The 26,965-nt window shown below is 41.9% G+C and overlaps 2 protein-coding genes across 2 annotated transcripts in view; both read left to right on the forward strand.

The window, feature by feature from the left end:
• Positions 1-421: 421 nt before the first annotated feature.
• LOC146665505 (stanniocalcin-like) lies at positions 422-3,554 on the forward strand. The gene is made up of 5 exons (XM_085411160.1): positions 422-580; positions 1,098-1,240; positions 1,314-1,421; positions 1,783-1,886; positions 3,006-3,554. The coding sequence occupies exons 1-5, from the start codon at positions 466-468 to the stop codon at positions 3,301-3,303; spliced, it is 768 nt and encodes a 255-aa protein (XP_085267286.1). The 5' UTR covers positions 422-465; the 3' UTR covers positions 3,304-3,554.
• Positions 3,555-6,384: 2,830 nt separating this feature from the next.
• The window catches only part of LOC146665506 (uncharacterized), a 29,980-nt gene continuing 9,399 nt past the window's right edge, over positions 6,385-26,965 (forward strand). The window contains exons 1-5 of the mRNA XM_085413240.1: positions 6,385-6,492; positions 10,831-10,997; positions 11,092-11,215; positions 11,618-11,805; positions 14,142-14,286. Coding sequence (XP_085269366.1) covers positions 6,411-6,492; positions 10,831-10,997; positions 11,092-11,215; positions 11,618-11,805; positions 14,142-14,286 — 706 coding nt within the window. The 5' untranslated portion in view covers positions 6,385-6,410. The remainder of the gene's footprint in view (positions 6,493-10,830; positions 10,998-11,091; positions 11,216-11,617; positions 11,806-14,141; positions 14,287-26,965) is intronic.

The following is a 26,965-nucleotide window of genomic DNA, read 5'->3' on the forward strand; positions in this document are numbered from 1 at the left end:
TTGCAGCATTGAATTAAAAGTATGAATGCAGCAGTGCTGGTGGAGGGTTCGGCTCATTTAACCTTCCACAATGTGAACAGCTGTTCGCTCCGATCAGTTGACCCCATGTTATCATGTTAAAGCTCTGCTGTACCTGACACCATATTCATGTTCAGGTGTGCTGAGGTGACACTTGAGCTCAGGAGAGTTTCTGTCACATTAAATCAAACCTGAAGTCCAAACTTTATGCGCTGAGTTCACTGCTGCTCGGAAATTCCTCCTCTGCGTGTGGAAATAACCAATTAACTCCGCAAGTTCATTACTCCTCAATAAACCATTAACAGCCCCCCCCCAACCGAAACCTTCCGCTCTGATTGGTCCGAGCCCCGCTGACTGTGTATAAATGCAGGAGACTCAGCTGGAGACAGCAGACACACAGCACCTCCTCCTCCTGCTGCTTCATCTTTATCCTCAGTGTGAGGCACCATGCTCCGCGGCTCCGCTCTGCTCCTCCTCCTCCTCCTCTGCTCCTCCTCCGCCTTCGAGCCTCTGCCGGAGGAGGCGGCTCCCCGCCGGGCCCGTTTCTCCGCCAACAGCCCGAGTGAGTACTTGTGTTACTGCACTCACAGTAGTCTGCTACAAGTACAAGTACTGCAGTGAACGCATTAATGTTTGGAGTCTGTACCTGATTATTACCGGATCAATAAGCTGATATTTGATCGGTTATTGGCTTTAAATCTTCTAAACACAGCAGCAGGTGTTCTTCATCCTCTCACTTCTGTCTGTCGTTGAAGTATTATTAGCATAAAAACTGTCTTTTAAAAGAAAGCTGAAGTTTGATCAGCGACCATTAATGGACTCATGTATTGTTTTTTGAAGGGGTGGGGGGGTGATCATCTCAGTTCCAGTATGGAGTACTGATAACTTTAGAAAACTTCCTGCCCTCCCTATTTGTAAAAACATAATTTATGCGTCACTTTTTTCTATTCAAATCATATTTTCCTTCCATTTGTTTGCATCATATTCAAGTCACATCTGTCCCATATGCGACTGCTTGATGGGTCAATCATCTGGAAAGCTGTGTGAGTCCAGTGTGAAGCATGTTTGTGTGTTTGCAGCTGATGTGGCCAGATGTTTGAGCGGCGCCGTGACCGTCGGCTGTGGGTTCTTCTCCTGTCTGGAAAACTCCACCTGCGACACCGACGGGATGCACGAGCTCTGCGAGCTGTTCCTGCACACCGCCGCAAGCTTCAACACCGAGGTTAGTGACTTACTGTCCACCTGTCCTCCACCTGTCCTCCACCTGTCGTCTGACCTCAATGTTCTCTCCACAGGGTAAGACGTTCGTCAAGAAGAGTCTGCACTGCATGTCTCAGGGAATTTCGGGCAAAGTCTTCCAGTCCATCCGCCGCTGCAACATCTTCCAGAGGATGATCGCTGAGGTTTGCCAGCTCACAAACTTCTATGCTGCCTTATAAAAATCACTTCAGTTCTTTTTTATTTAGCTTTTGCTCATGAAGTTAAAGCTCCGTATTATATAGATATTAAAAATCCCAAGGAATGTCTCACAGCAGCAGCTGGTGAAGGTGGGGAAGACAAACTCTCCTTTAACTGGAGACAACTCCAGCAGAACCAGGCTAACCTGTTCAGTGTCTCCATCAGTTTATATATGAAAACACCTGTATCACTGTTAGCTTTAACCCCATCCTTTTAGTGTTGTAGCATCCTGTTACCTCTGCAGGTTAGAGGAGAGGAGAAAGTGCTTCTATGATCCTAAGTCAGTGTTTGTCCATCTCATCGAAGGTTCAAGAAGAGTGCTACACCAGCCTGGACATCTGCACTGTGGCTAGGACTAACCCTGACGCCATTGGAGAGGTGGTGCAGGTGCCTACTCATTTTCCCAACAGGTGAGCACCCAGTACACATACAAAATGGTGAGGCAATGCTCGCACCTGCTTTAGAGTGGAGATGCTAAAGCAATAGCACGATAACATACATGGTACCTAATTTAGCTTCTTAGCATGTTTTATAAATCTATAATTATAAAATTGGCCTTAAAGTAAAGTTGCAGCTACACCTAAAAAGTACATGCTACTGCCCCTCAGCTAGTTTCTGGAGGATGGCCAGTTATAAAAGGGGGACATTTAGGGAGGAGTTCTTAGAGAACTTTGGGCTCATACAGTAAATTTCAGTGTGTGGTTTGACAGACATGGTATTCAAGAGTCCCATCTGTCCTTTCACGTGCTGTTGCATGGTACATATTTGCTGCTGACCACTGTTTTTTCATACTGTACATTTTTACTATATAGTTTACTGTGGACACTGTTAAGTGGAGCCTGGAGTAAAACCTTCATGTGATGTTTGTATAGTGGTGGCAATTAAAAATATTGTTGTAAGAACGTAAAAATATCTTAAGAACAAGTTTAAGAGGAATCATTATATTAGCTCCTGTCTCTTTAAGAACTCTTAAAAAAGCCCTTTTTCTTCTGATTGGACACCTTCCGGAAGCCTGCTGAGGGGCGACTCCTGGTGCTTGTGAACTGTATTACTCACTAACAAAGAATTCGTTTTACATTAAAGTTATTTCTCAGTTATAATTTGAGTTTCATCTGGAAATTCCAGAACTTTCTTTTTCTTCTTACAGTTTGTGATATTTGTTCAATTGTGTTATTGAATTAGATTTTTAAAAAAAAAATTAAGAATCTAATGTTCAGACGTATTCTGTGTTGTGTTTTAGTATTATTTAGGTAATGATTTCAGGCTTTCATCTTTGATAGTTTTTGATATATTCATGTTCAAACATGGCCTCAGTCTCAATGTGCAGAAAAAACAGGCCTGAAATGGGTCGACGGACAATTTTTAAGAAATCTTCAGCCGTTAAAAACTTTTTTTGATGTATGAAACTAAACTTTTACACCACTTATTATAAATGTTTAAATTTTGTACTGTAAAATTTTGATGCAAATCTGAAACTGTCAAGCAGAAGGCCAAGGTCTGAGATGAACATGTGTCTGTTTGGCCTGCAGGTACTACAGCACCCTGCTCCAGACGCTGCAGGCCTGCGACGAGCAGACGGTGGTGGCGGTGAGGGCCGGGATCGTGTCCCGGTTGGGCCCCGACATGGAAATCTTCCTCCAGCTCATCCAGAACAAACCCTGCACCGCAGAATCCGGCTCAGCCGCCTACAATAACCCCTCAAGCTGGAGGAACATGCCCGTGTTCAACATCCAGCCGGGCTTCAGAGGCCGAGACCCCACTCACCTGTTCGCCAGGAGGTCCGTAGACAGCCAGGAGGAAGAAGACGGAGTTAAAGCCCACGAGTAGTTGACGCAGCTTGATATAAACACACAGCCAGCCCTGACTACACAAACATCAGTCCAGCCACCGACTGACTATAAAAGCAACTTATTATTATAATGCATATTTATTTTTATTAAGTTAATTTATGCAGGAGGACAAGAGGCCGCGGAGGTGAGGAGATGCTCTCACGCTGGCCGTGGAGCTCATTTACTCCGTGTTGCTCATCTGTGCTGTCTCTGGTTCTGTGTTAGAAATAAACAATGTGATGTGATGGCTTTCGGCTCCTGTCATGTTCTTGTATGAATCCGACTTCCTCTGGGTGGGCGGGGCTTCAGTAGAGTGACAGTGCTGAGCGTGGAGAAACATGAATCGTTCTGGGTCAGTTTGAAACCTTTTATTGACACTGGAATGAGTTCAGGAAGGGCAACAAAAAATAGAACCTCAACTTAAAACAGAGGCCATTGAATAAACTAGAACAAAGCAGAGCTGCAAACCTGAAGCTCAGCTGCCCGACAGTTCAGGAGGAATCGTTATTGAGCTAAGATGATGCCGTTCAAAATCACAAAGCAACAAAGCGTGACACGCAACAGCCGGCCATTTTTATTTATACAGAATGTTTAAAACAACAGAAGCATGTCATGCAGTGCCATTAAAAAGTGTTTATGTTTATTCAGTATTCACATTTAAAGCTATATAGATTCATTCAAGTTGAAATGATTGGTGATACCGGTCCTGTATTTACTGTTTATACGATCATTCTCATGTAAGACCCTGCAATTCACCTTCAAACAGCTTAGAAAGGCCCTGGAGGGATCTGATTGGCTGCAGGGCAGCCAATAGGAAAGTGGAGCAAGCCCAGAGAGCAGGAGGAAAGCAGCACAGCTCACATTCAGATAAAATACAGTAAAATATGTAACATAAGGTCAAATGCGGTGGTATTTTTACTTTTATTTAGTGCTCCTTCACACTCCCAAAGACATCTCTGGTATTAGGAGGGAGCGGACGCGGGATCAGGGTTTTCTGATCAAATGACAACGGCTCAGAGAAAACTGTGAAGCTGCTCCCAAATAGGAAATGACTCACAGAAATGTAGAGACCAGCAATCACAGACAGTCAGTGACGTTCAGCACATACGAGATTAAAAAAAACAACAACTCTGCCAAAGCAAAGTGGGCGGGTCCCAAGAACTCAACTTCAAGGCGAACAATTCAAGCAACTACCAATGAGGGCACAGGATACTGGTAACTGACACATGCTAGTGTCTAAAAAACACACTAGAGGAAGCTTCGATGTGTACTTCCTGCTCCTGCTCAGCGTGTTCCCTCTGTGTTTACCTTCCACTCCTGGAATTTCCAGTATTCTCCGCTTCCTTTGGATTTTGGACTTTGTTTTGTCTGTTTCTGGATTTGTTCATGTGGATTTGACCTTTGTTGTGCTATATCTGCATTCGTGGCCCTTTGATGATACTAATCCTGCTCAAAAATGTAAAAGAATACCAGCGAAACATTTTAAAGTTACATTCTTAGGTACTATTGAAGTACTGTGAATACTGTGAGTAATGCTGCTTTAATATGATGTATTTTTAGTGTCATAGTTGCCCCCACCTGCTGTTATTGAGGGAGCAGCTGTAACAGTCATAGGTTTTGCATTAAAATGAATTTACAGTTTTGTCCCTATTAGTGAAAACGCATAAAGTGCACTGTTATATAATGAGTGTATTTAATAGAGACCGCCTGGCAGATTGTGGTCACTGAGTAAACAGGGACTCCAGAGTAAATATGACCTTGTGTAGGCGTTTCATCTCCGTGTTTCTCTTACAGTAAATGGACGACCCTCGTCCCGCCCTCAGGGGGCATCTGTAATCACACCACCAGGGTTTTAACCATAACTAGAGCCGCTGGTTCAGGCGTAGACGTGCTACGGGACACTTCTGTTGAGGTTGGAGCCTAAATCCCAGGACAAACTAACGTGTCAGTCCTCTCTGTTTCCACTGACGGTGAGTCATCTGCTGCATGAATGACTACAGGTACCACTGCTGTGACCTTTGACCCCACCAGTGCTCAGTCAGGCTGTTTGCTTTTGCTCTGCTCCATCATTTAACTAAAAATAAAATATTAAAGTTAGATGAAAGTGAAAACAAAGTGAAAGCTATAATAAATTTAAAAACAAATAAAGAAATACACAGTGAGTCCAGCTTCTCTAAATCATGCCATAAATGCCATTTCTGTGTTGTGCTGATAATGTTATATATTCTTATATTCAATAAGGAATTAAACATATGTCACACAGAGATGTGGCTTTCCGCTTTCATTAAACCAGGGTTATTATGTTCTAATATTTATTATTATTATTATTTTATTTAGCTTCAAGTTTCCTTTTTATTTCAGCTCTGATGGAGTTTGTTTGATTGTCTGGTTATAATCACAGACGGTAAGTCTGTCAGATTTAAGACATGTAGAACAACATAACAGTAACCCAAAGACTCCAGTGGAGATCCCAGCCACACAAACATCTGCACGAAGCCTCTCGGTAAGTTTACTGTACAATAAAAATAAAATAAATACAGTAAAAGCAAAGAGATCAGTTCATATCAGTGAGAGGTTAAACAAAAGGAGATGATTCAAAGGCCTCTGACCTTCAACAGCCAGCACACTCTGATCCTGTTAACAAACACAGATAGACTGAACAGCTGTTTGCACAGAGGGTGAGTGGAGCGCCCTCTGTTTTCAATGATGCTGCAGATGTGTTACAGTCACCTAAAGTCATCCTGTCTTCCTTCTCTCACCCCAACCGGTCGCAGCAGATGGCCGCCCCTCCCTGAGCCTGGTTCTGCCGGAGGTTTCTTCCTGTTAAAAGGGAGTTTTTCCTTCCCACTGTTGCCAAAGTGCTTGCTCATAGGTGGTCATATGATTGTTGGGTTTTTCTCTGTATCTATTATTATAGGATATACAGTACAATATAAACTGCCTTGAGGCAACTGCTGTTGTGATTTGGCGCTATATAAATAAAATTGAATTGAATTGAATTGAATTGAATTGAAGACTTAGTGACATAATGGTGGTTGAGTTTGGTTTTGTTGTTGCTGCAGAGTGCTCAGAGTGTGGACGTCCCTGTAAGTTGATGCTTAGGACATGATGCGTTTCTGGTCCCTGCTGCTGCTGGTTCACTTCTCTCTGGCTCAGTCTGGTCTGGACTCAGAGTACACAGACACAGGTAAGAAGCGTCATGGGCGCTCTGTCTAAATGTGCTTTTGCTGACAAGCATTCTTCAAGAAAAACCATCCCAGTGTTTGCCACCTACCATTGTTCACTCCCAAACACAAACATAATGAGACAGGCAGGGCTGGACTGCGACAAAAAATCGGCCTGGGCGTTTTGACTAGAGACCAGCCCACCAGGTATTATAGGAAAAGCCATAAAGCCTTTGAATGAAAACAAACGCTGTTGTGACAGTGATGTACAGTCTTGTTGGTATATGTATGATTTCTATACATTTTACATCAGATGAAAACTTTGGTTGTAAGATTCAGATAATTATTTAATAAAAGCTAGACATTTTAAATGAGAATAAGAAAGAAAAGTATTTCTTTGTGCCCCCCTCTCCCTGCTAATGCCCTACCTGGCCCCCAGGCAAAACTTTGCCAGACCCAACCCTGCACAGTTACCAGCCGTCAGCTACAAAGGATCCTGGTGTTATTTGTCTCTCAGAAACAGTTCATTACTTCCCTTCAACTCATTCTTGTCACCTAAAAGGTAAACCTGTTTCTCCATCACCTGTTCAGCTCTGATGAGTCAGTAAGGACGTCTCCTGGTTTCATCTTCATGTTTCCCTCTTACCACATATACAAACCGATATCATGACCAGCAGCTTTACAGCTGTGGCTCCAGCTGATACTAGAAATTAATATTAAATAAATTCTAACAACAGCTAATCAACCTTAAACGTGCTGCTGTTGTTTAGCTCGACATCCGCTGGTTTCCTGTTTCTGGCTCAAAGTGGGCAATAAACAAACAAGAGAGACGATCAGCTGATCATTGATCAGTTTCATGATTGAAGTAGCAACAGGAGAAGTAGTCTGCGTTTAATATGGCTTTTGTGTTGTTAACATGTTTAATGTTATGTATTTTCTTCTATTTAATCTCAAAAAGCTCCTAAAAACAGTCAGTGATCACCAGAGGTGGGTCGAGTATCCAAAAATTGTACTCAAGTAAGAGTAGCATTACTTTAAAATATTATTACTCAAGTAAAAGTGAAAAGTAGTTGTCAAAAAAGTTACTCAAGTAAGAGTAAAAAAGTACTTGGTGAAAAGACTAATCAAGTAGTGAGTAACTGTTTGAAATGTCCGATTTATTTTATAAATAAATGCTATCAGACAAACAAAAATAAATAAATATACAAATTTTAGTATTTTCAAAAGGAATGTATGTAAAAACATCAACAAATTAAGGCACAACAACAGTTTTTTACAACATAAAGCTATTTTCACCAATACCTACGGTGAATAATTTAAATAATTAAACAGTGCAAACCATTTCCAGTGACAAGATAAACTTTATATTCATTTTTGCTCCAAATGGCACAGCAGCCTCAGAGAAAACATTAGAACGATGCATCTTCAACATATGCACATACAAGGCAGCTCAGTTTACCATAAATTGTATGGGTGTGCATCTAGATTAGATTAGATTAGATTAGATAGAACTTTATTAATCCCTCGGGTGGGTTCCTCTGGGAAATTCGATTTCCAAAAAAGCACAGCACCGACAGAAGTTACAGAGTTACAGAATATTATATATATATATATATATATATATATATATATATATATATATATATATATATATAATACACACACACACATATATATATAAATACAGAGACAATATAAATAAAATATACGAAGGGGATAAATAGAATAAATAGGAATAAAAATAAAAATACAAGTGAATTGCACATTCTATTTCTGCATATTTAGCAAAAATGTGCCATTTCTTCACTCACTCAGTGAGGTGATGGTTAAGCTTCAGCAGCAGTTTGCTCTCAAGGTTCTTTCTTTGAAGCTGTAACTGTTTAGCAGTGAACAGGAATCCTGCAGGACTAAGAAGTCCTTCACAAGCTCCAGATGCAAGAAGAGCTGTATTGATTTTGATCGAAAGCTTCTTGATGTGGGGAAAGCCATGCAATAAATCCACACCTCCAGTGAATGGACATGAAAGGTACCTCTCCAGCTCCCCTGCTTCTGGCTTTCCCAACCCCATGGATCCATCATATTGTACGAACGTGATAATTATGTATATTGTAATAACGTGATATTATATCGTTCAAACGTGAAATGTATATTGTTAGAACAATATACTTTTCACTCTATATCACGTTATAACGTGATATAGCTCTATACATAACTATATATACATATATACATACATATAAATATACATAACTGTTTTTGGGTTAAATAAAATGCAAGTAGGGATTGAAACTGCAGAATTAATGAATGCTGGAAATGCTAGCACTTGATATAGTGTTTTGATTTTGCTGCCACTGGTACCCACAATGCAATGCGTGAAAGTCACTTGGTCTGTCAGTCCAGCCCGTCGATCTCTATTCTTCCCATTCCTTGCTCAGACGAGCTGTCTGGCAGAAATTGAGGAAGTCTTTTGCTTTCTTGGCCATGCAGCTCTTTTCAGCAAACTACCACTTTCCCTAACAGCCGCATTAGGGGTGGGCGGTATAAACGGTATTCGGTAGAAACGATATGAATTTGGCCAACGGTAGAGATTTTGACTATTCTGCTCTACCGCAATAGCGCATGTTGATGGTGTCATCAAGCTGCGCCTGTTATGGTCAAAGCATCACAGCGGTTGCAAGCAATATCATCTGCAAATTATGCCAGGCAACAGTAATAGCGAAGAGATGAAGCACGTTTTCGAATATGAGTAAAGCCAAAAACTGCGCTTCCTCCACAACCGTACTTTTGATTCATTAATGTTGAATTCTCTCACAGCTGCTCTATTCCTATGTTGCTGCAGTATATTAATGACTAACCTCGTATTGTGGATGGATTATCTCAGTTGTTCTCCTGACTGAAGTTTGGTCTTTTTACAGCATCCTGCCATGCGATTGTATTTGTCCCTAACCATTGGGAACCCCCACTTTTATCGAGTGGGAAAAAGTTAGCTTCACTGTGTTTATGTTATGCTAACATAGCTGTATCGCTAGCGATCACGTAGCACATCATTATATACCAGCTAGTCCAACTTCAGTAACCCTAAAAAAGTCACTGCTGTTTAGTTTTCTGCCTTCATTTATGTCGGGAGTGAAAGCAGAGCTGTGTGTTTACATTTTTTCAAAAATCTCACAGTCAGAACATGCTATATCATGTTTAAGTGGAAACTAGCGAGCTAACTTCCTGCTAACTTCTAACTCCGTTAAATTTAATAAATTCTATTTTCATGGATGCCTGGATGTTAAACTTAATTGTTACACCTGGTAAAGCATCAACGCTGATCATTTTATCAAAGATGAAAGAATTTAGACAGTTTTTAACTCTCAGTGATGCAGCAGTGTTCTTTTGACTTTGGGACCTGAAGTGGAAAGTTTTGGACCCAGATTACGCCGCGAGGCTCCTGACTATGGTAGCCATAATGCTCAGACAATCCATCAAGTGGTGCGGCTTCGTAGCTTACCAAATTGGTACTAAAACATTTTTGACAGATTTTTAAGTGACATGTACCACATAAAATTGGTTCGAGGTCAGTAAGCACAACCAGAATTCATACAGGCGCAATGGATTATAAGATGCACTGTTGATTTTTGAGAAAATTAAAGGATTTTAAGTGCGCCTAATAGTGCGGAAAATACGGTATACAGAAGAAAAGAAGATATTGCTAAACATATTGTTACCGCACATGCTTCAAATTATACCGCAATATGGATTTTAGGTCAATTTGCCCAGCCCTAAGCCCCATCCACATGCACCTTCACTCTTTGGTTTAGTCTAGTTTTGAAAGATTATGCCAACTCTTATAACTAACTTTGTGTGAAACAAATGTTATTAAATGACCAACTTACCAGGTCCCAGATACAATAAAAAGAACAGAGGAGGCAAACAGATGTTCTGTGGTTATTTGTTTATTGCTTGACTTGAGGCAGTGCTTGGGGATCAGGAAAGGGCTCCGAAGCTTGACTGAATGTCAAAAATGGGAAAGCCTCCAAAGATAAATGTTCAGATACAGCTCTTGTTGATTCTTTGACTGTCCTGTCTCCTGTCCCAGAACTGGGACCTGGGATGGCACACTACTGGAAAGGCCTGATGTTTAATTGGTATTGGCTCGAAAGCTCTGACTTATCCAATAGCAATACATCTTTCAACATTTTTCAGTGTCAGTAAATTTATTTATCTTCAAACACTTCAAACATTTATCACCATAAAATGTTTGAATTGAACAAGGTGGACACTGGGAATGTCTCAGTAATAATGGAAGGTGTTTAGTGGCAAAGAGTTCTTCACTGTAAACTGATGAGGTTTACCTCGTGGTGTCTCCTCACCAGGGATGGCTCCACAGTGGGTACAGCCAGAAATGAAGAAGCTCTATGCTGCGTTTGTCTCCAACATGATAAAAATGCAATGCAAAGCAACAGGACACCCGGTTCCCGCAATACAATGGTACAAGAACGGGAAACTGTTCAGGAGGGATCACAGAATCGGAGGCTTTCAGGTGTGTTTCTGGCTGTAAAGTGGAAATTGTAGAGGCACAACCAGATTTTAAACTTTACTTTATTTTCTGTCTTTACCTGTGCTCAATCTTTCAGATCAGAGAACACACGGGGACTCTAATAATGACGTCATTGGTTCCCTCAGATAAAGGGAACTACACCTGTTTGGTGGAGAATAAATATGGGCGCCTCCAACACACCTACCAGCTGAATGTACTTGGTAAGAGAGATTATCTGGCACACAGGGTCGTAATGTTAGTTTAACATAAAATGACAGAAAGGTCTCGGTCCAAACCAGTCTTGTTATTTTTCTTCAGTGTCCTTCCATGAATGGGTAACAGTATTCATGTCACCCATGACATGAATACTGTTACCCATTCATACTGATTGTGAATGGTACTGTGACCGATAGAACCAGAACACTCAAAAGTTCATTATTAACATTTTGCTCACAAACTGTTTCACTGCTAAATGTAAAAAGCCATTCTAGACTACAGTTAGAAAATCAATCCGCAGGTACGTCCTCCAGGTGTTACTGGTGACATGCTGTTCTCCTCTCTGTGGATATCTAACTCATTCGCAAAGATTACCCCTGTCTTCATCTCCAACCCACCTGTTTCAGAGCGTCCTAGCAGGCCCATCCTGCAGCAAGGGCTGCCGGCCAACCAGACGGCAGCTGTTGGCAGCGACGTGGAGTTTGTGTGCCGCGTTTTCAGCGACATACAACCTCACATGCAGTGGCTCAAACACATCATCATCAACGGCAGCAGTGTGGGACCGAACGGGCTGCCCTATGTTCGTGTTCTTAAAGTACGTACCAACACCACCAAATTCAGCTTTAGACCAGTTTTAGTAATTTTCTTTTGATAGGTTTGTAGCTTGAACCCATCCGCTGGAACGTTGAAGACAATATAATTACACTGCTAAGCAAGACACAAATAGGCAAAGTTCTTCATGTTACTCGTGCACGGGAGAGACCGGACAGAGCGCCGTCCCTTCGCTTGACCCCAGTCGCTCTCGTCCGTCCTCCCATAACACTGTCCTTTTATTGAGGTTACATGAATATGCATAGGTTCATTAACATACGACGTCTACATACAAACAAAGAGTACCTTGCCTGTGTGTGTGTGTGTGTGTGTGTGTGTGTGTGTGTGTGTGTGTGTGTGTGTGTGTGTGTGTGTGTGTGTGTGTGTGTGTTGCTGATCAAAGGGTCAAACATCCTTGGTCAGGAAGAGGGTAGCCTCCCCCTCACCCTAGATGGTTCATCCTAGATAACACGGTGAGGAAGTCCTGCAGTTCATCTAAACAAAGAGCACTTAGACTAGAACAGACGTAGCTACGTTAATCCTACCATAAAACAATAAGACACGGTATGACCTCTCATGCTCCCAAAGTGCTGTCTAATACACACAAAGTTTGCAGACTATCAAGGATCAAAACCTCTACCAATCTACAACTAATTACAAAACTCTAAGCATATATAAGTAAATATTTCTAAGTATAAATGACAATCAACAATACAAATCTAACATCTTTTGTTAGCTTTATTTTGCTGTGTGACACTCTTTACATCTATAATGAAGGAGGATAAATCTGATCTCTGTCAGAGCCCTTAGAATATGTTTCGTGAAATAAGCAGATCTTGGCTTAATTGGCTAAGTGATGAGGGTGAATTTGGTAGTACACACCTCTCCAATTAGAAGGAATACACTTTGTATCCCGGTGGTTTTCCCAGTGCTGGGAATGAGAGGTATATTGCGTGTGCATGTCATAATAAAGCTGCTGTGGCAGAATATACATCAGAAGTCCCCAAAATTTGCAATTTGTCTTGAAATCTTTGTTTTTCCTACATGAATAGATGATCCCAGTAGTCTTGGCTCGAGACAGGTGAAAACCCCCCCACAACACTTCTGTCCTGCAGTAATACCAACTGTCCACTATTAGCTGGCATGATGGAGTAACGAGTCAGTCATGTGACCAAAAACTATCAATCAGATGTGCAAATATCTGTGCAGTTATGAACAAAAAAAAATAAACAAACATAAACCCAAACAAATATGAAAATATATCATTATGAATATGAGCAGCTTAAAAACAGAAGAAAACCCTGAGATACATTTCAAAGGAATACACTTAAATTTGTTAAACATCATGACATAATACAAAGGCGCTTGGCACCCACTGCCTAGTACCCACTGCCTAGTTTTAGTCCACAGCATTCTTAAAACCGCCTGCTCCTGTAAGGAGCTGCATTGGGATCCCTTTCCCAGCACAAGACTAATCCAGGAGGTTGGTCTAACAGAGGAGGTTGCTAAGATAGTGTGAGATGAAGGCACATAATCTGCTGCTCCCAAAGGAACAGATCAAGAAAAAAGAAGACTTTCACTCAGGTGTGTCAACCTCTCATAATTTCCAGCCTCTGAAAACTGTGTGAACAGAACTGGGTAAAGTTGGGTTTTTTTAAAAGACATTTGCAATAACAACATATGGGAACATCACTTTTTGAATCATTGTTCTAACAGCTTACTGCCATTCAGGAAGCAATGTCCTGCTGGGAAAGCTGTTGAATTATGGATGAAAGCTGAGTTAGCTGACTAGACCTCCGATTCATCAGTCCAGTCTCAGCAACAGGAAATCTAACTGAACTGGAAATAAAGCTGAACCAAATCTTTATGCTTCAATTTATGATTTTGTGTTTTTAAATCCTTATATTTTCTCAGATTTGTGACAGGTATAAAGTACCCCCACACACAGCATGACACATTAACAGGTGTTTTATTTCCAGCTGTTTCTGACACGCTTACATGGCTTTAAAGCTGCCTCCTCCGGCTTTCAAACCACACAGCTCAGACAGGTGATGAAGAGCAGCTGTGTGGGTAAGCCTCCCCTGACACCACACTCTGAACCCACTTCTCCACCCCCCTGAAATCACTCTGATTTTTCAGAGTGATCTTAGTCTCCTGCACTAGACTGTTGAAGTGGTAAAATTAAAGTTTGCATCCATGAACTGAATTCACTGACTTCGTGAGAGATTTAAGTTTGACTTTTGAGTTTCAGTTTGCTGATGGTGAGGAATTTAACTCAGCTCTGACCTTTGAGGGACACTGATGAAGGATGACACAGATTTTTGTGTGTTTCTCTCTCAGACTGCTGGTTTGAACACCACAGACAAAGAAATTGAGGTGTTGACTCTGAGGAACATAACCCTGGACGATGCTGGAGAGTACACCTGTCTGGCTGGAAACTCTGTTGGGTTTGCCTACAGATCTGCATGGCTCACTGTCTATGATGGTACATGAAGATCTGTACAGGATAGAATACAGAGATATGATGTCAGATCTCTCCTTCTCTGTTAATATTAATATATTGAATAAATATTTGTTCTATGATTCAATGAAAGTATTGAATGAGGGACACAAAATGTTTAGAAGTTGTCAGATGACAAGCAAAGAATCTAAACTGGTAGTTAACCAGTTAATGTTAGTTAATGGGACCACTGTTCGGGTTTGCTCTGGCTTACATGGGTTTTTGGAGACCGGGGCCCTATTTCAGGAAGCAAAATCTGAGTAAGTATACCCTGAGTTAATGAAAACTCTGGGTTTTCGGTTTCACAAAGCGAGTTTAGATTAATTCTGAGTGAGTTACTATGACGACACACTCCGTGAAGCTAACCTGCCCCCTAGCAGGTTTACTTCTACTAACCCTGACCTTCTCCGCCTCTTTGTCGGAAACCTGACTGTAGGAAGTGTCAGACATGGCGTGCTCCTTCCTTGAAGAGCCAGTAGATGAAGCACAAATTCTCCGCAGAGCTCTCCACCGGGAGAGAGTGATTAGAGCGCGTTCGGACATTTTATCATTTCCTGATGATTTCCTGTGTGAACGTTACCGTTTTTCAGCACAATCTATAATTTATTTGAATAACATCCTCAGGCCTAATATTGCTCATGTGACACATCGCGGACATCCTCTCAGTCCTGTACATATTATTTGTATTGCACTTCGGTTTTTTGCAAACGGGAGCTTTCTGTATAATATTGGTGACGCTGAGCACGTTTCCAAGGCTACCGTCTGTCGGGCAGTCAGGAATGTTACAGTTGCACTGAAACGTCTCCTGTACTGGTTTGTGGTGTTCCCCGGTCATAGACCCACAAGATTTATCAAAGAGGGATGCCACAAAATTGCAGGTATCAGGATGAACAAAATTTAATTCATGATGTGGTGATACTTGAACTACTACTTAAATTTTACATTTGTTCTCACGGTTCCCAGGCGTGATTGGCTGTATAGATGGCACTCACATTCCAATCATTGCTCCTTCAGTAAATGAAGGAGACCATGTGAACAGGAAGTCTTTCCACAGCATTAATGTGCAGGTACATAGTTCCCTGTAGCATTTCAAACTAACAAATTAGTTCATTATTAGTAATGGATGCTAATTTGTGTTCTCTGCACTGTGAAGATCATATGTGATGCTGCCAACATTATCACAAATGTGGAAGCCAACTGCTCAGCCTCTGTGAGTGGTGGTGGTGGAGGACCTCCACCTGTTTTTCGGGCCTCCGCTTCTTTTTCTGTTGGCTATAACGGGTCACATTTGAGCATACAGAGTAAGCAAATATGTACTTGTAATGTGCTCAGATAATTTCAATAAGTGCTTACAGAGGGGAAATGAGTGTAGCCTCTAACTGCAATTGATTTACATCGGACAAACAGACCAAGCACTATGGCTCATAATACAATTACACCTTACCTGTTTGGACTATATTTTTATATTTCATTTTTACTTGCTGCCAGGAACGTTTGGGGCCTGTTGGGTTGCACCTGCGCTCACATCACATCACAAAATAAAATGTATGAAATAAAAAATGAAATAACATATGATAAAATAACGTGTTAAATGGGTGGAAATCCCTCGATCAATGTTTAAATTAACACTCACGCATTGACTCTGTCGGCTATGTTTTGCCAAGCATGCTCCCTTTCTTTTGCAGCTGTGGCTGTGTTACTTTTTTTCCGCAAAATTTGCATGTTATCGGCATATGCTGCCATCAGAATTTCGGCCTCAAGCGCTGTATAATACATTGACCGCGCCTTCTTTCCCTCCGTCTCCATGGTGACTCGCTTAATCTGTGCTCCACTAATCAGGGCTTTATGTATCCTCGTGCGCGCGCTTAACTTGGGGTTGAAGCAACTCCGCGTTGACTGAACTAATTGTTAGGGCCCTATTTCAGGAAGCCGGTTTAGAAAACTCAGAGTGAAAAACGATACGCAGGGTTGAGTAACCCCGAACTGTCCAACTCGGAATATTCGGTTTCAGAAAGGCTGATAACAATTAGTTCAGTCAACGCGGAGTTGCTTCAACCCCAAGTTAAGCGCGCGCACGAGGATACATAAAGCCCTGATTAGTGGAGCACAGATTAAGCGAGTCACCATGGAGACGGAGGGAAAGAAGGCGCGGTCAATGTATTTTACAGCGCTTGAGGCCGAAATTCTGATGGCAGCATATGCCGATAACATGCAAATTTTGCGGAAAAAAAGTAACACAGCCACAGCTGCAAAAGAAAGGGAGCATGCTTGGCAAAACATAGCCGACAGAGTCAATGCGTGAGTGTTAATTTAAACATTGATCGAGGGATTTCCACCCATTTAACACGTTATTTTATTATTTTTTATTTCATACATTTTATTTTGTGATGTGATGTGAGCGCAGGTGCAACCCAACAGGCCCCAAACGTTCCTGGTAGCAAGTAAAAATGAAATATAAAAATATAGTCCAAACAGGTAAGGTGTAATTGTATTATGAGCCATAGTGCTTGGTCTGTTTGTCCGATGTAAATCAATTGCAGTTAGAGGCTACATTCATTTCCCCTCTGTAAGCACTTATTGAAATTATCTGAGCACATTACAAGTACATATTTGCTTACTCTGTATGCTCAAATGTGACCCGTTATAGCCAACAGAAAAAAAGCGGAGGCCCGAAAAACAGGTGGAGGTCCTCCACCACCACCACTCACAGAGGCTGAGCAGTTGGCTTCCACATTTGTGATAATGTTGGCAGCATCACATATGATCTTCACAGTGCAGAGAACACAAATTAGCATCCATCACTATAATGAAATAATCTGTTAGTTTGAAATGCTACAGGAAACTATGTACCTGCACATTAATGCTGTGGAAAGACTTCCTGTTCACATAGTCTCCTTCATTTACTGAAGGAGCAATGATTGGAATGTGAGTGCCATCTGTACAGCCAATCACGCCTGGGAACCGTGAGAATAAATGTAAAATTTAAGTAGTAGTTCAAGTATCACCACATCATGAATTAAGTTTTGGTCATCCTGATACCTGCAATTTTGTGGCATCCCTCTTTGATAAATCTTGTGGGTCTATGACCGGGGAGCACCACAAACGAGTACAGGAGACGTTTCAGTGCAACTGTAACATTCCTGACTGCCCGACAGACGGTAGCCTTGGAAACGTGCTCAGCGTCACCAATATTATACAGAAAGCTCCCGTTTGCAAAAAAACGAAGTGCAATACAAATAATATGTACAGGACTGAGAGGATGTCCGCGATGTGTCACATGAGCAATATTAGGCCTGAGGATGTTATTCAAATAAATTATAGATTGTGCTGAAAAACGGTAACGTTCACACAGGAAATCATCAGGAAATGATAAAATGTCCAAACGCGCTCTAATCACTCTCTCCCGGCGGAGAGCTCTGCGGAGAATTTGGGCTTCAACATCTACTGGCTCTTCAAGGAAGGAGCACGCCATGTCTGACACTTCCTACAGTCAGGTTTCTGACAAAGAGGCGGAGAACGTCAGGGTTAGTTGAAGTAAACCTGCTAGGGGGCAGGTTAGCTTCACGGAGTGTGTCGTCATAGTAACTCACTCAGAATTAATCTAAACTCGCTTTGTGAAACCGAAAACCCAGAGTTTTCGTTAACTCAGGGTATACTTACTCAGAGTTTGCACTAAACCGGCTTCCAGGGGCCCGTTCTTCGTACCTCGCTAAGTAGGTTAGCCGGATTAGATTGTTGACGATTTCGCGTGATCCTGGATCAGTCGGTTCCCCGAAGCTCATCCGGGACTTGCTGTCATAGCAACAGAGCCGTAAGCGTAAACCTGCTCGGGAGCAGGTTTACTTTATGTAAACAGGATTAGATCGCGGCCACGCAGGTATGCCCGCGTCATTCATACGAAAGCAACAGCGATATTCCACCACTGTTTCACCATAAATAAATAACATCAATGTAACTAAAGACAATGCAGCACCTGATCCATTTATTGATTTCACACAGATACATACAGGTCATTTCCTAAAAAAGGGAAATGTACTATTAATATTCTATTACATGTATGTGATTATTACAGATGTAATTCATATTTCAGAGTAGTAATTGTAAATTACTTCGTGTAATCAAGATGAGAGACCACGGCTATAAAAGCGAAGGTGGATTTGGGAAGTCTGTCGCAGCCATGTCCTGTCCGTATACGCGACCAACCCATTGCGGAAGGTGCAAGATTGATAAGGAGAGTCCTCAGAATTCAGCGTATATTGCGGGACAGACAGGATCCTTTAGCTCAGCGCGACAGTGTGCTCATAGAGAGATATCGATTTTCCCGTGAGGGTATTATTCACTTAACCAACTTGTTGACGAGGGGGTGCAGGACCACCACCTGTCTTTTTTTCCTCTGCCCTTTTCTTGGTTGCTGTTATAAACAAACAGATTATTCCAGGGTCTCTTTCCAAGAGACTAAAAGCAATATAAGTGATAAATATTACCATTCTGTAGAATATTCTTATATTTCACTTTTACCTGTTCCCATGTTCTAGTGGGTCCTGTCGTGGCTCTAATGTGAAAGAGGATAAAATATAACATATTATAATATAATGTAATATAATATTGGATAATATAGTGTAATATAATAAATCTACCCTACCGCCTACTGGTGTTGGCCAGAGGGGCCGATGGCGCGATATGGCAGCCTGGCTTCTGTCAGTCTGCCCCAGGGCAGCTGTGGCTACAACTGTAGCTGCCTCCACCAGTGTGTGAATGTGAGAGTGACTGAATAGTGGCATTGTAAAGCGCTTTGGGTGCCTTGAAAAGCGCTATATAAATCCACTCCATTATTATTGTTATTATTAAATTACTTACGAGTTTAATTTGTCAGCAACTTCCTGCCAGCCCTCGCTCCTTGCTTTTGCAGCCTTTGCAGTGTTCCCTTGCGTTCTGATTAAACTCTGAAACTCCTGAAATCCCTCACTCAAGAGTTCTTGCTCTGCTGCCGAAAAATACCGAGCCGAGCGCGCTCCGTCGACATTTTCGCCGACCAATCAGAGGGTTGCCGATCAATGTTTCTACTATCGATGCGTAGCCCCTTTTACGACACCCAGTGATGTCACATTACTGCGTCCAGCTGTACTAATCGTCAACAGCAGGTGTGTTCGGGGAACCGGATTAGCGAGCTCACGGTTAGCGCGATGATTTGATCTTGGATGTGTCATTTGATCTTGGATGTAGTAAGCGACGTACGAAGAACGGGCCCCTGAAATAGGGCCAAGGTCAGTTAGTTCATAAACAGTAAAAACATTGAGTGTCACGGCTGGGGCAGCAGTCGTGTGGTGTTACGAGAAAAGGACCCAAAATGCAGGTACTGGCTAGGGTGCGAGTGAGTGTTTATTTAAAGTGATGGCGAAGTACAAATACAGGAAATAAGGAACAGGGAGATACTAAAACCTAGACTGGGAAAAACTAATAAACAAACCTGAAAACGTAAGGACACGGGACGATACGTGGAGATGACACAGAGGAAGCAAGGCAGAGAGACGTGGAGAAACACTGAATAACAGAGACGAACTGACAAGGAACACAGGCAGGCACACACTATAAATACACACAAGGTAATGCGGGAATGACACACCAGAGGGGAACACAGCTGAACCTAATTAGACACGACAAGACACAGACCTTCAAAGTAAAACAGGAACAAGCTGTTCTACAACACTAACTTAGGGGCACGAACAGAGCACAGAAGGGAGAACATTAAAACACTAAACACAAGAACCAAACCCTAAGAACTAATACAAAATAAGAATTAACACAAAATCAGAAGAAACTAGAAAATAATAATAAACTCAAAACGCTGGGTCACCGGCCCAGGACCATGCCATACAGTCTGATAAGGTGTGTCACCCTATTTCATAGAAATATATGCATTTCCCTGTTAACCTCTCAACATCCACCAAGTAATTCGCAAACCACCTAAGTTTATGGGTAGGGGTGGAGTTTGTCAAACGCAAAATCTGGAACAGGCCAGAGTTAACTCAAACCCCACCTTTTAATAAGGCTGTTGAAACACAATGTTGCACAATACAAAATCCACAGAGCAATGTGCAGAACAGGATTCAGAGTTTACAGGGAGGAACTAGGATAGCTTAACAGAAGCTGAGGCAAAGACTGAGGGCCGAGGACCACTCTGAGTATACAGCAGGGCAACTGGGAGAAGTGAAAACACCTGGGGAACAAGAACAGGGGTCCGTTCTTCGTACCTCGCTAAGTGGATTTGATTGTTGACGATTTCGCGTGATCCTGGATCGTTCGGTTCTCCGAAGCTCATCCGGGACTTGCTGTCATAGCAACAGATCCATAAGCGTAAACCTGCTCGGGAGCAGGTTTACTTTATGTAAACAGGATTAGATCGCGGCCACGCAGGTATGTCCGCTTCATTTATATGAAAGCAACAGCGATATTTTACCACTGTTTGTCCATAAATAAATATTATCAATGTAACTAAAGATAATGCAGTATTTGATTCTTTTATTGATTTCATACAGATACATACAGGTCATTTCCTAAAAAAAGGGAAATGTACTATTAACATTCTATTAGGGGAGACCGGGGATAGTTGTAACCTGGGTCAGTTGTAACACTTCCAATTTCTCCAATCAGGGCTAAGTTTCAAATGATGTGACTCATCCTGTGCATGCCCAATTCAGTTCTGCTATCACATGTGAAAAATCAGCACATTTTGTCAAACACAGACAATTTAACATGAAAAAAAGTAAATTGTATGCCAAAAAGTAAGTTTTTCTACTTTATTTCAATTTGTAATAGCATTATCTGCTTTGCAGTTAAACTCATCAAACTTAAATTGTGTTATTTGTATGTCTATGGGGATATATTCTGTGTAGGTCTTTAGTGCTAATGTTTTAGCCGTTGGCTGTAATGTTAGCTAGTTCATGGCTATAGGAGTCTGGGTCAGTTGTAACAATAATGCAGATGTTACAACTTACCACACTATTACTTTAACTTATATTAAACAAGTTGGGGCAACGACATCAGCAGAGAGAGGTTCACTGGTCGCTTTTGTATATGCGGTTAATGCCATTGGCAACACAATTCCTCCACTGTTTGTGTTCCCACACATACATTATGCAGACCTCTGTGTCAGAGATGGACCAGTAGGAAGTATTGGTAGTGGAAATAAATCAGGATGGGTGCAAGAAACAGATTTCCTCATCTTTCTGAAGCACTCTGCAAACCACACCAAGGTAAGCCATGATAAAAAGTAATGGAATTGCGATGCTGGTGAACATCTACATTTTTTTTTTAGCTTCATTGTTATGTTCAAAATTGGTGCAAGAGTTGTAGGTTATAATGCCCACTGAGCCAATGAGGCCAAACTCAAGGAAGACCAACCAAAATTAATGAAATATTCAGTTGCAGAAAATTCCATAATTTGTCTTTTTTGGGGGTTGGAATATGTTCAAAAGCTAGATTTCTGCATTCTGTCACACACACACAGAGCTACATAAATGGATGTAAGTGCATTCATGTGTTGAATAAACAAAGATTACATGTTAATGTTTTGTTAGTACCCTTATTTCATTGTGTTACATTTTACCCCAGGATATGTTACAACTAACCCAGACTATGGGGTTAATTGTAACATTTCACTCTTCGTGTTTGAGATCATACCATGCAATGGGTAATTGTGCTGCAGAGAAAATAGCTGCACTATTTAATAGAAGAGACATGTAAATACTTTGCATTACATTTTGAATCCACTACCTTAAAAGAGCTCCAATTTACAGACAGAAATATCAAAAATGTTACAACTATCCCCGGTCTCCCCTACATGTATGTGATTATTACAGATGTAATTCATATTTCAGAGTAGTAATAGTAAATTACTTCGTGTAATCAAGATGAGAGACCACGGCTATAAAAGCGAAGGTGGATTTGGGAAGTCTGTCGCAGCCATGTCCTGTCTGTATACGCGAGCAACCCATTGCGGAAGGTGCAAGATTATTGATAAGGAGAGTCCTCAGAATCCAGCGTATATTGCGGGATAGACAGGATCCTTTAGCTCAGCGCGACAGTGTGCTCATAGAGAGATATCGATTTTCCCGTGAGGGTATTATTTACTTAACCAACTTGTTGACGAGGGGGTGCAGGACCACCACCTGTCTTTTTGTGCTCTTCCCTTTTCTTGGTTGCTGTTATAAACAAACAAACAGATTATTTCAGGGTCTCTTTTCAAGAGACTAAAAGCAATATAAGTTGTTACGATATTACTTCAGGGAGCAGACATGACACCGTCTTAGGTTTTAGCCATCACTTTTTTATTATCTCCACACCACCCTCCGGTGGCTTCCACATGAACTGCACCTTAAACAACAACTGTTCACTCATATCATGACATCCCCCTTTTTTTTTTTTTTTCAACAACAGGGGCAAACAACAAAGTAACTCACAACACCACTCAAGGCCCATGACCAGAGGGAAAAAAGAAAGGGAGAAAAAAAAATGCCTCTTGGCATACTCACATTTCTCTCTAGTGAACACTTTTTTTTTTTTTTTTTTTTTTTTTTTTTTTAAATCACAGCATGTGCTCAAAACATAATGTTCATTTTATTCCTCAATAAGCCTTCTGGGCTTGGAAACAATACGTCCACTCGCAGTTTTGGGTGGGGAACTTGGAAACTCTGTGGGAGTGACATTTGTACTTTGCATGTCCATCTCACTTTGTCCCTGTGTTTCATCACACTCATTTTGCTGTGTTACGTTTTGGTTGTCCCTTGACTGCCTTAGAAACTTTCTGTTCCTTCTATATGTCTGTCCATCAGGCATCTGAACAACATAAGATCTTGGATGTTCAGATAAACCTGTCACCTGAGCTGGATTCCATACACCCTGTTGCCACATTCTGACAGTGTCACCAACCTGCAGTTGTTTAAGTGCTTTGGTTCCTTGGTTAAAGTATTCTCTCTGTTTCTGTTGTCTTGTTTCTAACAACTGCTGCACTGTCTTAGTGACCATGTGGGGTTTCAATCTTTGCGATGTTGTTGGAAGTCTTGTTCTTATGCGTCGACCCATTAGCAGCTGGGCTGGTGACGCTCCAATGTCCTCCAACGGTGTACTCCTCAGATTCATTAATGATAGATACGGGTCATTCCCCTCGGCTTTTGCCTTTTTTAACAAGAGTTTCACTGTTTGTACTCCTCTCTCTGCCATTCCGTTTGACTGTGCATGGTGGGGGCTCGTAGTGTTGTGACAAAACTCCCACTCTTTTGCAAAGTCTTGGAATTCACGGGAGCTGAACTGTGGTCCGTTGTCTGAAATCACCGTTTCAGGAATCCCGTGTCTGGCAAATTGTGACTTAAGATGAGTGATAACTGTTGCACTTCTTGTGTCTGACTTCAGCCACTCAACCTCAATGAACTTGGAATAGTAATCCACTAAGAGGAGATATTCCTGCTGGTCAAAAGTAAATAGGTCCACACCTATCTTCTGCCAAGGTCTTTCAGGAACACTATGTGGATGTAGTGGTTCTTTGTTCTGTCGTTTCTGGTGAGTACTGCACACATCACAGCAGTTCACCATCTCTGTGATACTCTGTGACATTCCAGGCCAAAAGAGTACTTCTCTCGCTCTGCGTCGGCAGCTTTCAATACCCAAGTGACCCTCATGAATGCGCTTTAGCATTTCTGCTCTCAGTGCTGCAGGAACAATAAGCTGCTCTCCTTTGAACAGAACTCCATCCACTACTGAAATTTGTTCCCTGTAATTCCAATACGCTTGGATTTCTGTTGCAGCTTGGTTTCTTGTTTCTGGCCATCCATCCAGAACTGTCTCTGTAAGTTTAGTCAGTGTCATATCATTCCTTGTTTCCTTTCTGAATTCCTTTAGTTTTGCACTTGTCACAGGTAAGTTGGAAATTACCATGTGCACCTGGTCTTCTATCTCATTATCAGATGAGCTGGTCACTGGCAAATATGCTCTGGATAATGTGTCTGCGATGTACATTTCACTTCCTGGCTTGTACTGTACTTGTACCTGATATTTTTGCAGTCTCATTAGGAGTCTCTGTATTCTTGCTGGAGCACTGCTCAACGGCTTTTTCATTATCACTTCTAGTGGTTTGTGATCTGACTCCACGTTCACTTCTCTGCCATACACATACTGATGGAAACGCTCTGCACCAAACACAATTGCCAACATCTCCTTTTCTATTTGTGCATAACGCTGTTCAGTCTCTGTTAATGAGCGTGATGCATAAGCAACTGGCTTGCCATCTTGTAGTAAGACAGCACCGAGTCCACTTTTAGAAGCATCGACAGATAGTGTTACTGGAAGCTGTACATCATAGTATCTGAGCACAGGAGCTTCAGTAAGAATTGTTTTCAATTTGTTGAATGCGTGCTGATGCTCACCTTCCCACTGCCATGCAGCATCATCTCTGGTAAGGCCGCGTAATGGCGCTGTGTGTTGTGACATGTTTGGAATGAACTTTGCTAGGTATGTCACCATACCCAGAAATCGCTCCACATCTTTTTTGCACTCTGGTGTAGGCATTTTCTTTACTGCCTCTATCTTGCTCTGATCTGGTTTCAAACCATCTGCCGAGAAGATGTGGCCAAGGTATTTAATTTCCTCCAGGCCTACCTTGCATTTGTCTTTGTTCAGCTTAAAATTTTTTGCTCTTGCTCTCTCCAGCACTTGCCTCAGTCTGTCGTCATGCTGTACTTTAGTCTCTCCCCAGATCAAAAGGTCGTCTATGTATGTCTCGACGCCATCAATCCCCTCAAACAGCTGCCTCACCGTCCTGTGGAATACTTCTGGAGCTGAATTAATTCCAAAAGGCAGGCGAAGGAATCTGTAACGACCAAAAGGTGTGTTGAATGTACAGAGACGAGAGCTGGCTTCATCCAATTTAAGTTGCCAAAATCCTGAGCTTGCGTCCAGCACAGTGAAGTATTTGGCCTTTGCCAGTCGGCTCGTTATCTCTTCAACTGTTGGCAACCGGTAGTGCTCTCTCATGACTGCTGTATTGAGATCACGTGGATCTAGGCAGACTCTCAGTCGTCCAGTAGCCTTTTCCACAACGACGATTGGATTTACCCACTGGGTAGGCTCTTCAATTTTTGTAATCACCTCCATTTTTTCCATTCTGTCCAGTTCTACTTTGAGTTTTTCTCTCAAAGTGATGGGGATTTTTCTCGGTGGATGAACTTTTGGTGCCACACTATCATTAATTTGAATGGTGTGTTCTCCCTCAAGGCAACCTATCCCCTCAAACACATCAGCAAATTCTTTGAAGATGTCCATTTCATCACTTTTATTCAGTGCCATCACTCTCTTGATGAGTCCCATTTCTTCACATGTTTGAATTCCCAGAATTGGCTTGGTTTCTGATTTTACGACAATGAACTCCAAAGCAAAACTTTTCTTTTTGTATTTCACTGCCCAAGTGCACTTTCCTTTAACTGCTATTTTGTCTCCGGTGTATGTTGACAACCTGACATTTGTGGGTCTAAGCATTTGCTTATTTCCTATTCTTCGTAGTAGACTGTAGGGAACCACATTGGCTTGTGCACCAGTATCAAGTTTGAATTTCACAGGTTTGTGGCCAACTTTTATTTCTACAGTCCATTCATCTGTTCGTGTCTGTGTTTTTGCATTTACAGCTCCAATGAACAGACTTGCCTGCTGATCCGTAGCTTCATCGGCGACAGTGTGCACTTTTCTCGATCTACACATTCTGGCAAAGTGATTCATTTTCCCGCAGTTCTTGCACTGTTTGCCATAAGCAGGGCATTGGCGTAATGCATGCTTAGTTCCACATCGTTTGCAATTAAACGTGCTTGCTTGGTCTTTGTCGTTCAGTTTCATCTTACTTTGTCTGTCTTTTTTGCATGTCTGCTTATGTCTCACTGCATCTACGTCTTTACTTTCATGTGCAGAGACTTGAGCATTTTGATCCTCCTCATGCATTTGCTTGATTTGAGCTTTTGTGGTCTCAGCTGCAATGCAAAGCTGAACTACTTTTTCGAGAGTAATATCATCTTCTCTTAACAGCCTTTCTCTCATTGCATCCGATGTAATTCCACACACTACCCGATCTCTGATGAGGGATTCTTGCAGTTGTCCAAATTCACATGACTTGGCCCTTAGCTTTAGCTCCGTGATGTACTGGCTAATTGGCATATCCCCTTGCACACACGTGAAAAACTTGTACCTTTCATAGGTTATGTTCTTCTTTGGGCTACAGTATTCCTCAAATTTCTCCATTATTTTCGTCAGCTTATGCTCATCACCATTTTCCGCAAACGTGAAGGTATTATACACTTCAACCGCTTCCTCTCCAGCAACGTGAAGAAATAGTGAAGACTGTACCTTGGGTGGCTTGCTAGCACCTCCTGTAGCCGCGAGATACAGCTCGAACCGTTGCCGAAACCGTCTCCAATTTTCCGAGAGGTTCCCTTGCAGCAAATCAAGTCCAGCTGGCGGCTTAAGCCCTTCCATGTGTGCGACACTCTTCTATAGCCTTATCAGTTCACTTCTGACACCATGTTACGATATTACTTCAGGGAGCAGACATGACACCGTCTTAGGTTTTAGCCATCACTTTTTTATTATCTCCACACCACCCTCCGGTGGCTTCCACATGAACTGCACC

Source organism: Rhamphochromis longiceps, linkage group LG7 (genome assembly GCF_057381845.1).
Source record: "Rhamphochromis longiceps isolate RC_006_pf linkage group LG7, R_longiceps_female_GT1.1, whole genome shotgun sequence".
NCBI classification, from domain to species: Eukaryota; Metazoa; Chordata; class Actinopteri; order Cichliformes; family Cichlidae; genus Rhamphochromis; species Rhamphochromis longiceps.